Source organism: Podarcis pityusensis (genome assembly GCF_964106645.2).
Source record: "Podarcis pityusensis genome assembly, chromosome: 17".
NCBI lineage: Eukaryota > Metazoa > Chordata > Lepidosauria > Squamata > Lacertidae > Podarcis > Podarcis pityusensis.
In genome coordinates, this window is record NC_138042.1 from 26,515,164 (window position 1) to 26,531,766 (window position 16,603).

Genomic DNA, 16,603 nt, shown 5'->3' on the forward strand with positions numbered 1-16,603 from the left:
AACTTCTAATAATTATAAATAGCTTTATTAATATGAAATTAAGTGTTATAACCTGTACAATGCAACTGTAGTTAATACAATCATTTTTAGGTTTTATTTTATTTGTTTTTATCTTACATTTTGGAAATGTACATCCACGGGTTTTTTCCTTTAGTTTTTTTTTTTGGGGGGGGGGGCAAGATATAGCTTGTTTAGCTTATACGTAAATCCGGCACTGATCACAGAGCCATTTGAAATATAAAAACAGAAAAATATACAACATAGTAACGAAAGCCCACAATAACACACCCACAGCATGTTTAAAGGGCCATAGATTATTTAAATAGCCAAAGGCCTGAGAGGAGAGGAGAGTAATGTTTTTGCCAGGCACCTAAGGATATGTAATGAAGGCGGCCAGGCCTCCCCATGACCCTGGGGAGATCATTCCACAAATCCTATTTAGATTTGTATCTATAACTGTGAGATGGAAAGGAGACAGGCCAAGATGGTTAATCAGCATTAAAGACAGAACTGACTTGGCCAGAACAGAAGCCCTTCTGGCCAATCAAGAAGCAGTTATATATTTATCAAGTTGTAAATGTCTCCAGGCAGCTCAGAAGTTCTTTGTTTCTGCTTTACTTCCTATGTTATGGCATCTAGAAGAAACGGTGAGCAATCAAATCACATCCTTTTTAAAAAAAACATTTGCAGATGTTATTTAGCAATATTTTATTAAAATGTTTATACATCCTTCCGTACTTACAGAAACCTGCCTGTCCCCCACTAGAAAGCTAAGAACCTCTAATCTTTCTAGTACAAAAAAAGATTTAAAATAACTCACGCACTTGGTAAGTCTCGTTGACGGCTGCATTTCCATTAAGCCTCCTCCACGTCAAACAAGAGTTATTTAGTGCAATACCGACAAAGTCTTTAACTTCTGCAAAAATAACAAACAAACGAAAACATTTCCCATTGTTGAATGGCATGCAAAAGCCAGTTTCTTCTTGTCACTGTCTCAATTACAGGATCTAGTAACAACTGCAATCTAAATCCAGCTTTTTCATCATACAAACTTTGCAACTTGACAGGGAAAGGGCAGCCATCCTTTGCCATCATCACTTACCTTGTTCCATCAACAATACAGGAAACCGCCATATCATTGATCTAGAATGAGACCTGTTACGGCTTCTGCTAACGCTTCATATTTTCTAAGTTTACATCTTGTCTATTTGCTGAACCCAGTTTTGATCAATCATCATTACTATATTTGTCACATGCATGTTGTTAACAAAGAAATCCACTGGATGCCACTGTTGTTCTGTTAAACACAGAGCTCCAAAAACTTCAAGAGTCCTCTCTGAAAGTTCTACAGTATTGGGAGAGGGTAGTTCATGAGAAGAGAAGACTCCCTGGAAAAGACCCTGATGTTGGGAAAGATGGAGGGTACAAGGAGAAGGGGACGACAGAGGACGAGATGGTTGGACAGTGTTCTCGAAGCTACCAGCATGAGTTTGACCAAACTGTGGGAGGCAGTGGAGCACTTTAACCCTTTCTCCTCAGCCAGGGAGATTCCAACAAACAACCTCCTCTGGTTCTTAACCTGTAGATGCCTGCCAAAGGGATAGTGCCCTCGTTTCGCCACAAGAGCAATAATAACTCCAGTGTCCCTTAGTTAGAACTTGCCCACAACGTCTGTGCTAGGATTATCATCATGCACTTACTTTCACATGTTAGATCCAAGATTTCCCACGATCCATTTTTGGTGCAGAATGAATGTTTTTTCATGCTCGTGTTGTAGAAGCCCTTGACACATCTGTATTCCACAAGGCTTCCTGGCTTTGATATCCCATTCCATATCATGTTGGAGTGATGTATAGCAGGAGGTTTGCCACATTTTATTTCTAAATGGGATCAGAAGCTGTTTTAATTCAGAAATGCAACTGCAGTAGTCTAGACTTTTTGTCATCCCAGTCTAAACCACTGAGCCTCTTGGGCTTGCCAATCGGAAGGTCGGCGGTTCGAATCCCCGTGATGGTGTGAGCTGCCGTTGCTCGGCCCCTGCTCCTGCCAACCTAGCAGTTTGAAAGCACACAGGGCAAGTAGATAAATAGGTACCGCTGTGGCAGGAAGGTAAACTGTGTTTCTGTGCACTCTGGTTTCCATCATGGTGTTCTGTTGCGCCAGAAGCAGTCTAGTCATGCTGGCCACATGACTCGGAAAGCTGTCTGTAGACAAACACCAGCTCCCTCAGCCTGAAAGCGAGATGAGTGCCACAACCCCAGAGTCGTCCACGACTGGACCTAATGGGGTCCCTTTACCTTTTTTATCTACCATTTTGGCCCAAATATAAGCACTGCATGCTTTCAAACTGCTAGGTTGGCAGGAGCTGGGACAGAGCAGCAGGAGCTCACCCTGTCGCGGGGATTCGAACCGCCGACCTTCTGATCAGCAAGCCCAAGAAGCTTAGTGGTTTAACCCAGAGCGCCACCTGTGTCCCCAATACAGTAGATACCTGACTACAAAGTAATAAACCTCTTGTCAAGCAGCAATGAGATAGATCTGGGAATATGAATAATTAATAAGAATAAGAATAAGAATAAGAATAATAATTGTATTATTCATACCCCGCTCATCTGGCTGGGTTTCCCCAGCTACAGCATGTATAAAAATATTGTAAACCATCAGGCATAAAAAATTTCTCAATACAGGGCATACGGCCATTGTGCCTCATATACCGTGTTCTCCAATTTCCATAACCAAATAGAAAATGTAAACCAAGAATCAGCCATCTGAGCAGATGGGAGGTGGGGCTTCTTCCAGGGATGCTGTATAACATCTCAACTAGTCTGACCCTGAACCTCTAGTACTTGTCAAGATACCTAAAAATCATTTTTCCATTATTAAGAAGAGGTAAGAACCTTGGGATTTTCAGGAAAACATTTTTTCTTCTTCACAAAGGATAGTTATTATGGTGGTGTTCATTCATAAATAATGAGTGATTTTAATATAGATTACAGATGATATTTTTACCTTTGCATTCAAAAGTGATGTTTCCCCACTTCTGAGATGTTGTGCATTGTGAAAAATTATGCTCGCCAAAAAATTGAAATCCTTCCCTACATTTATAGTATATCGTGCTTCCTAAAGTTGTTCTGTTATCCCAGATAATATCTGTATTATTTGGAAACCACCGTGGTTTTCCACAATCAATTTCTAATGGGAAAGAAAGAGAAAGAAGACAGCATTATTAAGGTAACGGTTTCCCCATTAATATTTATTTATCAGTAAAATATTTGCTGCTGAGTATTTTGTGAAGCAGCACTTTGACCAAATGAAATCAAGAGAACCAAGCAATTTAACTACATACTTAAGTCCCATTGACTTTAATTTATAAAAACTTTGATTTCCTTGCGATTCAAGCATGCCAATTTTTTTAAAGATATGCTTACAATTAATGTAACAAATAGCCTTTGTTGAAATAAATGCTGCAATCATTAAAGCTTTTTAATTGTTTTCTTTACCTTTGCATACAAAATCAGCTTCCTTCCATTGTCCGCTGGAACTGCAAACTGCAGTGGAATTTCCACTTTTGATGACATAACCAGGCTGGCAAGTATAAACAACTTTGTTTCCATAAGTTGTTTTGTTGACTGCAGAATATGCATTTGGAACAGAAGGTGGGAGCCCACAGTCAACAACTGCACCAAAAGAGGGGGGAGAATAAGTTAAGACACTATAAGGCAAAGACACTCTATGACATGCAAGGCCCAATTTCTTAAAGTAACAATGGCTGCCACTAATCACACATTTGAAGAACATTCGTCACCCCAAAGAATATTGGGAACTGCTGCTTAGCCCACAAAGCTATAATTCCCAGCACCCTCAACAAACTACAGTACCCAAGATTCTTTGGTGAGAAAAATGTACTTTAAATATATTGTGTGTATGTAGCCCTAGGGTACACAACACAGAACTGAGACAATCCCAACTGCTTAAATTATGAATTTACAAACACATTTTGCTACATTTATATGTCTTTACTGTTGCCAGCCACTCCAATCTCTGCTGAGCAGTGAAAGATTCCAGGGATCTCGGCATTTAATCAAAGTTTGTGTTTCCTTTGGGGAAAATGAGGCATAGTGGAGACCGTAGCACCTTTATGAAATATGGTTTATTTGCACATATTTACACCTGAGCTTGGATAGAGAGAGGCTTCTGAGCATCAGAACTCGCGAGGGGCTTACTCCTGACAGCAGCACACCATTGGGTTCAAAAGCAGCCCAAACACCATCTCTGAGTCTCCTCCACCACACACTATGTCTATCCCTCAGCCTGTATGGCATCTCTCGCCATCCTTCTTCTTCCCAAAACCCTTGCTAAAACACAACCCGAGCCTCATGCAAAAAGGACACTTTTTTCTGTGGTGACATCACACCCCCTGTAGCCCTGGCAACCTTCCCCTCCCAGCTCTGCTATTGGCTTTTGCTAACTGGCACACAGCTGGGGGAGGGACTCCACCTCACTTCCTGTCTGCCACTTTGACGGCACCTCTCGCAAGTCAGTCTCCTGAGGAAACTGGCTTGACTTTTGTAAAAAGGTAAAGGACCCCTGACAGTTAAGTCCAGTCACAAACAACTCTGGGGTTGCGGCACTCATCTCGCTTTACTGGCCGAGGGAGCCAACGTTTGTCCGCAGACAGTTTTTCTGGGTCATGTGGCCAACATGACTAAGCTGCTTCTGGCGAAACCAGAGCAGCGCACAAAAACGCCGTTTACCTTCCTGCGGGAGCAGTACCTATTTATCTCCTTGCATTTTGACGTGTTTTTGAACTGCTAGGTTGGCAAGAGCTGGGACCGAGCAACAGGATCTCACCCCGTTGTGGGGATTCGAACCGCCGACCTTCCGATCGGCAAGCCCTAGGCTCAGTGGTTTAGACCACAGCGCCACCCACGTCCCTTGTAGGCCTTGCTAAATCCATTGACCAAACCCCACATTCACTGATTTCAGACATTATGGGGAGAACTGGCACCCAGAAATTTTAGGGGATCCTTGCCCTCCTGCAAACCCAGTTAAGGAACTAATGAGAATGCTTATAGTTTTGATACCATACTTTTTTTGGAGTGGTTGGGTGGGGGGCGGGGGATGGGAGGAACTTTGTGATGTGTCAATTTAAAATGGAAAAGCAGCGGAGGCGAAGAGTCCTGAAACCATTTCCCATCCATTTTTCTGCTCAGATCACAAAGCCAAGCAGCTTTCTCTCCCCAATGGGTTGAAACCACTGGAAAACACCTAATTTGAAAGATGAGAGGAAGATGAGGATAATCTGTAGCAAAGAAATGGCAGCTGAAGCTAAGCACCTCTCCCCATTCACATCTCTGCTCTCTGCCCAAAGCTGCCCTCCAGCAGAAGCCTCTTTTTTTAATTAAAAAAAAAAATGTTGCAGAAAACAAAGACAAGAAAACATTGAGATTTCAAAGCCCATTTAGTGAATCTCCAGCTCTGCCTACTAACTGCTCTAGAAGATTGACACTTTTGCACTTTAGGTGTGGCATTTAGGTCAGATCGGTGTTAGTGGAAGGGCAGGAACTATCGCCTCTTTTATCAGCTCCTATAGGCCCAAGCTGCAGCACATGGGACCATCATCTCTCTAAAATCCCATACTTCACATGGCCCTGAGTCGGTTGAATTAGGTACCTGGTACAGGCACTGGATGCTTTTCACCGCAGTTCTAAAATATTTCCGCGTCCCTGCCTGCAATGTTGCCATAATACCACTGCGATGCCTGCATAGCATCGCCTTTTGAAATGTGCTGGCACACCTACTGGCATGGCTCATCAAAAGCCTGTGCGCTGGTACAACGAGTCTTGCACTCAAGCAATTATATAGCCTCCTTGAAGTATTCTGCCTTTTTATGATCATTATTATAATGATTATTTCTACTATATTATTACAATGACTGCCAAAGCACAGTTCTCAGGAGGTGCTGCTATCTTATTTAAAATGAGTCATCCGAAGATTGTGCCAGCTCCACATGGCAAAGTGGTAAAAGCTCCTGACTCTTGCAGGAGTGCTGCTGTTATTACTTTCATTTCTTTACATTTCCCCCCTGAAAACACAAGTCACTGTGATTATATATTTTCCCATGAGATAACTATCGTGCTAGGCATTTTCACAGAGAAAAAAGTGACAGAACTTGGCAGTTAAATTCTGCATGTTCTTCCGCTTTTTAGAGTCCCAGACACTCATACAACACACAAGCGACAATGTCTTAAACCAAACTGCTCCAGAAAACAGAAATTAAAAAGCAGAGGGCTGTTTTATGGGTGTAGAAGCAGCTACATTTTTTCTGAGTCGTATCTGGAACAGACTTTTCTGCTCCTCTTTCTCTTGTTAGCAGCACATAGCATGGTTGTTTTTAAGCTGTTTTACTGCAGACCACAAGGCAGAGGGAAAGAAAAGAAGGAGAGTTATGCTATCACCTCTGCTGAGAGACCAACCGCCCTTCAGCCTTCCCCAGCTGTCACCTAGTGGCAACCATTCCATCAAGCTCCCTGAACTTTTTCATCGCAGCTGGTCGTTATAATATCTCTAACGTAAAAAACTAGTACGTAAGGATATATTTTTTCTCCTCCCACCCCATCTCTTATTCTTTGCATTTCAGGTCTTTTAAGCCTGAGGGCAGGGCCTGTCTTACTACCGATTTTATTTTTTTTAAGCCACTCTCTTTTCAGCTAAACAGAGCAGAAAAAATTAATTTCTGAAATAAATAAATGCATTGCTGCATTTATTCATTTTATGCACTACTGCTTTGTTTTTGTAAGACACTGTGAGTTATATGAGGAAAAGTGGGGGTATAAAATACTTTAAGCAACACACCTCTACCATTCAGTGTTTTGCTTTTTACGTTAGTAAAAAAATGGAATCTTACTTTCACTATGAGTAATAATTCAATTGCCTAATACTTGCAATGTAAAATGAAGCATTTTCAGTAACGTAGTAACTATTAAAGAGCTGGTCAAAACTGATAACAAAATGATACCAAGGTTTACCATCAGCATGGCTCTGTCTTAAGGGAAGGGATTTATCATGTTAAGGTAAGGTAAAGGTAAAGGACCCCTGGATGGTTAAGTCCAGTCAAAGGCAACTATGGGGTTGCGGCGCTCATCTCGCTTTCAAGCTGAGGGAGCCGCTGTTTGTCCACAGACAGCTTTCCGGGTCATGTGGCCAGCATGACTAAACTGCATCTGGCGCAACAGAACACTGTGATGGAAACCAGAGTGCACGGAAACACCATTTACCTTCCCGCTGCAGTGGTACCTATTTATCTACTTGCACTGGTATGCTTTCAAACTGTTAGGTTGGCAGGTGCTGGGACAGAGCAAAGGAGCTCAAAGCATTGTGCGGATTCAAACAGCCGACCTTCCAATCGGCAAACCCAAGAAGCTCAGTGGTTTAGACCACAACGCCACCCGCATTCCTATTTATCATGTAAGTTGCAATCTTATGCCTGTGAACCTGGGAGTAAGTCCCACTAAACACTGTGGGAAAATGTTCGCAAACCTGAACACTTAACTTTCAGGTTTGCGGTGTTCGGGATCCGATTTGTTCGACAACTAAGCCATTCAGGAACCAAGGTACCACTGTACTAGGGATTCAACCTTGGAACTGAGTCCTTGTCAATCATCCCGGTGCCTCATCAGCTAGAATACTGGAAGATGGGTTTACCACTTACTGCACAATTGGGCAGAGCATACAGACATGTTTTCCCTTGTATTTCAGTACCTAAAGGAGCCTAAAACTGTCCTCTTTTTAAAAATACAAGCATTCACCTTTGCACGAAGTATTTGCTGTACGCGAATGAAATGGTTCCACTCCATTTTCTGTTTGGTATCCTTCAATACAGTAGCACTCATAGCTTCCTAACGTATTCACACATCGTCCTCCAAGGCCACAGATGACTGAGATTCCACATTCATCAAGATCTAGAAAATGTAATACAATTGTGACCGTCTTTTTATTAAGACTACTTTAAATATTTTGAACCCGGTGGCAGGCAAGAGCCAACATGCAGCCACAATTATTGTTTAGAGCTCACCTAGCACCAAGCTGCCCCACTGAAATTAATGGACCTAACTTAGTCATGTTCATTCATTTCGGTGGGCCTGCTTTGAGCAACTACCACACATAGTGCTTTAAACTATAACATACATGAAAATGACTGGTCCTTGGGTCAGGGGGCTTTCAACAGTGAGGAAAACAAGGAAAGAAAGGGGAGAAATGAAGAGGGAAGTATAACTGGGGTGTGTGAAGATGGACTAAGGATGGAATCCAGCGTTGTGATATTATGACTGTTCTGTGAACACAAGCATTGCAATTTGCCTGACGAAACAAACCCCGTCCCTTCCAGCTGCTGTGGGGTTTCTCCTGATCAGCGGCAGAGCATATGGCCATGCTGCCCAGGGCAGGCACACTCCCAAAGGGGGAGGGGCGTGGAGGGTGCCCTCCCAGGCATGGGATAGCCACTCAGGTGCACAGAGTGGCGCAAGTGGGCTGCCCATAGGGGCGGAGCGAGCCGCCAATGGCGGACATTCGGCGCACCACCTGCCCACAACTCCCAAGCCTCCCTCAGCTGTCAAAATGAAGGGGGAAGGGGGGGATGCAGCCGGCAAAGCGGCGCAGCTCCCCCCCCTTCCCCTGACGGCTCAGGGTAGGCTGGGAGTCACGGGAAATGTCACCCACCTCAGAGAAGACACCCAGGATGATCCGCCCCCACCACACACCCCTTCCTCTGCCCCTGCTCCTGATGCCCCCAGAGCCAATTCTGGAGGGTTCAGGGGGGAGAAGCCCCACTGCCCAAGCAGAAATACTTGTGTCTCATTAGGGGAATCCCGCCCTTAGTTTCAAATGATAAGAGGACTATGGAATTAAGCCAAAGACTTGTTGGAAGAAATGAGGGGAAAGTCCCTACCAGAGAAGAATGGCAGATTAAGTTGATGGATTATGCCGAAATGGCTAAAATGACCGGGAGAATCAGAAATCGGGAAAACCAAAATCTTAATAAGGAATGGGAGGAATTTATAATTTATCATAAAAACCATTGTAAACAGCTAAAATCGTTAGTAGGATTGGAATAACACTTGTAGTTTAATGGTGAATTTTGGCCATAATGGAGATGTAAAAGATTTTGGATTATCATAAAAGATGCAGGAGGAAATGATTAACAATAGGACCCACAAAGGGGAGTGCAAGAGATTCCTTGGAATCTTGTTTTTATGTTGTATGTTGGATATGTGACTGTAAAATGTTAATCTGGAAAACCAAATAAATAAATAAATAAATGAGAAAAAGAGGATGGCAGCAGGCAAGTATTTGGAGAAGGGGATGCAAGGGAGAAAGGGCAGGGCTATTTAAGAGAGCAGGAGACTTTTAGGTGGCTGAAATTGGAAATATCAACAGATCAGAGACATGTCAATAGATAAGACTGGGGCAAGCTCACACCAAAGTTTCAAAGGTAAGGGCAAACAGTTAACACTGAGCATGGAAGGGGATGGAAAGCCAGTAAAGATATCTGAGGAAAGGCATCAGCTGGACTTAGATCAGGAAATCTTGGACTCAAGTTCTACCCCTGTCAGTGGCGGAGGAAGCCGATTGGGCACATGGGGCAGCGTGCGTGGGCGGGGCAGCCACCTGAGGGGCAGGGTCAGCTCCGAGTCTGCCTGCCTCCTCCCACTCAGCCATCCTACAGCTGAGGGGGAGAGGGAGGGCAGACCGTTTGGGGCAGCATGGAGCCTGCGGGCACCCAAGCCACCGCATCACTCCCAGGAGAGACGTGTGGCTCAGGTGTGCTACAGGCCCCACGGTGAGTGCCACCCGGCATTTTGTCACCCCCCTCAGTGGCGACACCCGGGGCGATCTGCCCCCACCGTACCCCCTTCCTCCGTCCCGGTTCTACCCCTGCCACTGATTTGCTATGTGCCCTTCGAGAAGTTAGTCTCTGATATCTGCACACGTACATATTGCAGCACTGAAGCAATTTTCCCACATGGAAAGTAACAACCATGCGCTTGCATACACAAGACCTCAGATATCAGAGTACAAAACACAACGGCTATGTTATCAGCTGTGGGAGAAAACAGATGCAAAATATGTAGAACAGTAAGCCTGGACTTGAACTATAATGAAGAGGGGCTGGGGTGATCTGTCAGACCAGCAGCACAAGAGGGCTGGGTGACAGAAACCAATGCCAGCCTTGAATTGGGGCCTCCAGAGTCCATAAGGGCTCATGCAGACTCCCGCTTGGTCCTGCCACTTTCTCCTGTAGAAATCTGATCTTTACTGCTGGACCGGAGCAAACATCAATTGGATTTCCTGTAGATTGAAGTTTGCTCCGATTTAGCATGAAAGAGCTGGTTTTCCCAGGGAAAGCAAGTGGGGAAAACAGAAGGTTTGTCCACACTTCCAGTTATCCTGTGCCTTAGAAAGCATGGATCGGAACAGTTTCCCATTTGTCTCGTGAAAAAACACTAACATAGCACATTTGATGTGATTTAGATGTATATATTGCAACAAATTCAAAGCTTTACCTGGAAATTATTTTTACGGGGAAACTTGTAAATCTATAGCAGACTCAAATATTCCCTTCCCTGAACATTAATTAGGTTTCAGAGGTGGGGGAATGAAGGCGACTCTAAATCAGTTAAAAATAATAATAACTACAACTTTTATTTTAGATTTGACTGGTATATATTTTAGTTGTCAGCTTAATCAGCATGATAGTCATTCCTGTATCTTATTAATTTTATGAAACAATGCATTTCTAAAAATGAAATACTTTCTGCCAAAAATATATAGCAGAAAATTCCCCCTCTCCTACATAACTATGTGGAAATATGGGTTTGATCTTCCTCAATTACAGCTCCCAGCAATTTTGAAAATGAAAAGTGTCAATTTAGACATGCTCAAGTAGTGGAAAGGACATACATTAAAGAGAGAAACAGCTTTAGATGAAAACTAAAACTCTCTCTCTCTCTCTCTCTCTCTCTGTGTGTGTGTGTGTTCTAAAAAGAACATAAAGGAAAACAGTAAAAATTCCTTATGACTTGTTGCTGCTGTACTTACCTATACATTTTGTGCCATCATTGGGAATGAATATCTTGTTTTTACTGGAAGCCTGGAAGCCTTCTAGACAAATGCAATAAAAGCTTCCTTGTGTATTGTGGCATGAAGCATGCTCTCCACAAATCTTGCTTGCCCCAATATCACATTCGTTTTTGTCTGACAAAACATTAATTTTTTTTTGCAGAGGTTAAAGCAAACCATTAAATATCAGTATTATTCTCTAATTATTTTCTACCATTTAAAAAGAGAATTTGTTTTTGGTTTTTTTTAATTATTAAGTTTTCCACAATTATACCACATAACAGAACAGATAACACAAAAAGGAAGGGGGGGGGGAAGTGCATCAAAAAAGAAAACAGTACAATAAACATCTTATCCACCACCATAAAAGAGATAAACAATAAGAGCGAACTTAATCCTTTAAAAGCCCATACTTATTTACATATTGGTTGACTTCCTCCATTCCCTCCCTTCTGAATTTCCTTGTGTCTGTATGTAACAGCTTTTCCAATATCATTCTTAAACCAAAATATTTCCAGTTATTATCTAGCTTATTCACTTTTCTTACTCAACATTTTTTCCAATTCATTATAAATCTTCTCCCAGAAGTCTTTCACCTTGGAGCAGGTCCACCACATATGAAAAAAGGTGCCTTCTTTTTCTTTACATTTCCAGCAAAGAATATCACTGTTGTGGTAAATCTTTGCTAGTTTTACTGGGGTTAAGTACCACCTATACATCATTAAAAAGAGAATTTGTTAAAAGAGAATTGATTCCATCAGAGGCATAGCAAGGTCAGGTGGTACCCGGTGTGGAAATTTTTTTGTCACACCCACCCACACCACATCGACGGCTCGGGGTTGTCTTGGGAAGAAGACTATTTCAGCCTTACTCAGCATAGACTCAGTGAAATTAATGAACATTACTAACCAAAGTCCATTGGTCTCAGTGGGTCTGTTCTAAGTAGAACTTAGATGTATACAACCCATTGTTCAGATAATTCACCCAATTTACTGTGAGCCCCTGTGGGGGTCCTTATCTGCAGGGCTGGATTTAGGTTTGATGAGGCCCTAAGCTACTGAAGGTAATGGGGCCCTTAATATGTCCAGCTGTCCTTTGTCAACAACAAACTGTCGCTGTTTTTTGTGTTGAATATATGCTATATGGACCTAATTTATGGACCTAATAGGTATCGAAAGCCATTTGCACATAACAAAATAGGTATTTTATCAAAGCAATTGTTGAACTGAAATACAATTAAGAAGAAGTATATGAATAGTGAAATAATTATTAAGCTCTAACTGTATGTAGGTTTTATTTTATTTGTTTCTTATCTTATATTTTGGAAATGTACATCGAGGTTTTTTTCCTTTAAATTTTTTTGGGGGCCCCAAGAGAATGGGGCCCTAAGCTATAGCTTGTTTATCTTATATGTAAATCTGTGCCTATCTGTGAAGACAACCTAGCATGCCAGGGTAGTGCTGGTGGGGCAAGCTTCCCACATCACAAAACCTGCCTTGCCACACTCTAACATCCTATATCTATACAGTGGACACTTGGGTTGCGAACATGATCCGTGCGGGAGGCATGTTCACAACCCACAGCGTTCGCAACCCACGACCTGCGCGTCTGCACACAGGCGGTTCGCACATGTGCAAGAGCTGAAACCTGGAAGTAAACTGTTCCGGTACCTCCAGGTTTGACCCGGTGCACAACCCGAAATCACGCAACCCGAAGCGTCTGTAACCCGAGGTATGACTGTATAGGTTTATGTTCTAGTAGGTGTGTCTATCTCTTTAAGGGAACAAACTTTCACAGAGAAGAAGCGGAGCAAACTGAAAGTTGCAAGCTACGGTTCAGTTTGTTCAGTAAAGGCATATTATTAATATCTGGAGTATATCTGAGCAATTCTGCGTCAGCAGCAGTATGTCACGCCATTCACCCCTGGAGGCCTTTGCGTTATTATAACAAATCCTAAATTGTAACAGTTCAATTGTTATTCCACACATGCCTTTGTGAAGTTGCAAGGAATCACAAATGTCCACTTACCTTGACAATAAGTCCTCCCATTGCCCACAAATCCATAATTACAGGTGCAGATGTTTTTGCCATCTCGCTGCTGGCATGTGGCATTAGCATGGCAAGTGGCGCACACGTCAGAAGGTAAAGCACTTGTGGCATCTATAAAAAAATAAAGCACTGTAAATTGATACTGGTAATTACCTAGCAATGCACTGGACAACTAAGATTTGAGGCATTTTCAGCCTCCCAATGAATCACACTCAACTGCAACACTGGTACACAAGATAATGTTAGTTCTCATACCAGCACCATGTTCTTCTAGAGCCAAGGAGAAGAGAAGCAAGGCAGACATAATGACACAAGCTTTCTTCTATCCAGATAACAGGCCTGGATGGGCTCATTCCCACAAAAAGTTAAGGATTAATAATTACTGCAATGTGTTATACGTAGGGCTGCCTCTGAAGATGGTTCGGAAACTTCAGCTGGTGCAGAATTCAGTGGCCAGGTTGCTCACCAGAGCATATTACACCGATTCTGGTCCAACTGCACTGGCTACCAATTAGTTTCCAGGCCTAATTCAAAGTGCTGGTTTTGACCTATAAAGCCTTAAATGGCTCAGGACCGCAATACCTCAAGGACCACCTCTTTCCATATGAACCTACCCAGAGGCCCTCCTTCCCTCCTTGAGAGGGCTGGAGGGTGGCAAGCTGAGAACAAGGCCTTCTCTGCAGTGGCTCCCCGTCTGTGGAATGCTCTCCCCAGGGAAGTTCACCTGGTGCCTTCATTATACACCTTTAGGTGCCAGGCAAATACATTCCTTTCTAACCAGTCCTTTGGTTGACTTGATCAATATCCTATACCCTTTTAAAATGTGAGTCTTGGGGGGGGTGGATTATTGGGTTATTGTTTTTATTTTGATTTTATATACAGTGGTACCTTGGGTTACATACGCTTCAGGTTACCTACGCTTCAGGTTACAGACTCCGCTAACCCAGAAATAGTGCTTCAGGTTAAGAACTTTGCTTCAGGATAAGAACAGAAATTGGGCTCCAGTGGTGCGGCGGCAGCAGGAGGTTCCATTAGCTAAAGTGGTGCTTCAGGTTAAGAACAGTTTCAGGTTAAGAACGGACCTCTGGAACGAATTAAGTACTTAACCCAAGGTACCACTGTATTGTGATCTGTTTTGTGAACCACCCTGAGACCTCTGGGTATAGGGCGGTATATAAATCCAACAACAACAATAAATCAGCTGGAATTCTTACTGGAATTCTACAGTGGTGGGTAGAAGGAAATCTGAACTATAGAAGAGGTAGCCTGATTGATGCAACAAGCACTCGTGGATTATTTTATATTGTTTTTAATGTTGTCAGATGTTTGTTTTACTTTATTTTTAACTGTATTGTTTTATTCACTGATGTGTTTGTTGCTTTGGGCTCCTTTGGAAGCAAGGGCAACATATAAATTTAAATAAAATAATAATTCTGCCACTACCTGCTCCAAAGCAGGGCAATCCACACTCCAGTTACAACACTGAGTCTTGGTCTAAGCTTCTGCCCTCATCTCTGGCACTGTGCTGCTGCCAGCCTAGGAGCAAAACTACCAAACACAAGCATGGGGATTGAGAAAAAAAATGTTAGCCAGTACTCTTTGAGGATTACTCCGTTGCCCCCAAGTAACTCTTGGTTTCGGAGCAGCAATTTTCAGGGCCACGGCAAGGGAGGAAATGATTAGCATCTTGAACAACACCAACTGCGATTCCAATAATTATTAGTCTACCCACCATGAGTGGTTACTATTTGCATTTTTAAGGAAAGTGAAGGCTAAATGTAGACATTAACCCAAAGGTTCCATAACATGCAAATACATTTTAAAGAAAATACTGAGCACCGTTATTTGATGTGACGTAAATTGTACTCGGAATGCTAAAAATGCACAGCTGAGCGCTCAAAACAAAACCTGGAAGCGGGCAACCCCCTGCAGACATGTGGGCGGTTTTCAGGAGAACTGCTATTTATACATTTGTACGCATTAGCAGCTTAAAACGAGGCAAGGTTGTCCGTCCGTTCCCCCATCATATTTACGTATTGCTGTACACACCAGAGAGGGGGCAGGGATGTCTTCACCTGGTGTGCATTGAACCCGTTTTCTTTCTCTGGTTCTCCCCACCCTAGACCCCCAAAAAACCACCCCTTTTCGTGAAAGCTGTCACCATCTGTGCACAGGTAACGCCTGTCTTCGACACACACACACATACCTTGCTGCTTAGTAAACATGGCTCAAATTTCCAAATCCAATGGAAGCTGCTTGGAGGAGAAATGCAACAAACAGGCATATTTCTCCAGGAACAACAGGACAGTATGGATCATGGCACATGTCCTGCGCACACCACTTCCAACAAGGGAGCATGCCGGAGCCAGAGTATGCGCAGCCACCAGAGGTGCGAATTTGAAAAAAATAGGAGGGGGGGCATGGCCATAACCAGGATTTATTTGGGGGGGGGAGGCTTTATGTTGGGGGGGGGCAGAACCAAGTTATCTGTGATGCAATTGGTCAGTTAGTTAAGTATTTTAATTAATGGGGGGGGGGGACAGGTAATCCCTGCACCATATAATTCATCACATGCACATCGTTTGAATGGCAATGCGCATCAACTTGGGGGGGGGGGTTGACCCCCTCAAAAAAAATGGGGGGGCCGAAGGGACCTCGGCTCCTATGGCAGCCAACACAGAATCACACAACTCATAGGAACAACAATTGGTTTTCGGTGCTACTCCCCCACCCCACCATCCTCGAGCTTAAAGTTTCTTTTTAAAGGTGAGCTAGAGAAAAGTTAAAGAAAGAAAGCTGGAAACGCGTCCTTCTTCTGCACTGTTTCCACGGTGGCTGGAGCGCAGCTCCGCCTCCGCTCGCTCCCCTCTGCACATGGCCAGAGGCACTCTTGCTCCAGCAGAGATCCGAAACGCGCGCTAATTCCTCCCTTTAGCGGGGCCGAGGCGACGCTTACCCGGGTCCGCCTCTCCTCCTGAAGGGGACGAGAGGAGCAGCAGGAGGAGAAGGAGCAGGAGCGACGGAGGCGGAGGTGGTGGCTGGCGTCGCGTCTCCGCCGCCGGGCTCATGGCGCCTCCAAGGTCCGCCTTTCCGCGCCTCCCCGCAGCTCTGAGGCCCCGGAGGGTGAAGGGCGCCTCGGGCTCGCTCTCCACGCCCCCTCGGCCGCCAGGCGGCGAGCGGAAGGCTCCTGCCCGAAGCCTCGCTTCCCGCCCGCGGAGGCGGCTTCGCTTACAGTTTTGGTCCCCACCCAAAGGTGCCAACTCCCTGGGGTGCCCGAGCAAAATTCCCCAGGAAGGGGCAAGGCACCCACAAATTTCGGTGCCAGGGCCACGGGCAGCAGCCAGGATTTTTTTTGTGGGGGCGCAGAACCTCAGTTTGCTATGTATTTTTATTTATTTTTATTTATTTGGGGGGAGGGCAGCTGCCCACCTTCCCT

General features: G+C 43.9%; 1 protein-coding gene across 1 annotated transcript in view; it reads right to left on the reverse strand.

The window, feature by feature from the left end:
• SUSD1 (sushi domain containing 1) overlaps nucleotides 1-16,349 on the reverse strand; it is a 36,262-nt gene extending 19,913 nt beyond the window's left edge. The window contains exons 1-8 of the mRNA XM_080986759.1: nucleotides 16,124-16,349; nucleotides 13,147-13,278; nucleotides 11,098-11,253; nucleotides 7,809-7,961; nucleotides 3,501-3,677; nucleotides 3,010-3,192; nucleotides 1,701-1,880; nucleotides 825-916 (exon numbers count right to left, since the gene is read on the reverse strand). Of these exons, the coding sequence (XP_080842885.1) occupies nucleotides 825-916; nucleotides 1,701-1,880; nucleotides 3,010-3,192; nucleotides 3,501-3,677; nucleotides 7,809-7,961; nucleotides 11,098-11,253; nucleotides 13,147-13,278; nucleotides 16,124-16,235 (1,185 nt within the window). The 5' untranslated portion in view covers nucleotides 16,236-16,349. The remainder of the gene's footprint in view (nucleotides 1-824; nucleotides 917-1,700; nucleotides 1,881-3,009; nucleotides 3,193-3,500; nucleotides 3,678-7,808; nucleotides 7,962-11,097; nucleotides 11,254-13,146; nucleotides 13,279-16,123) is intronic.
• Nucleotides 16,350-16,603: the final 254 nt, after the last annotated feature.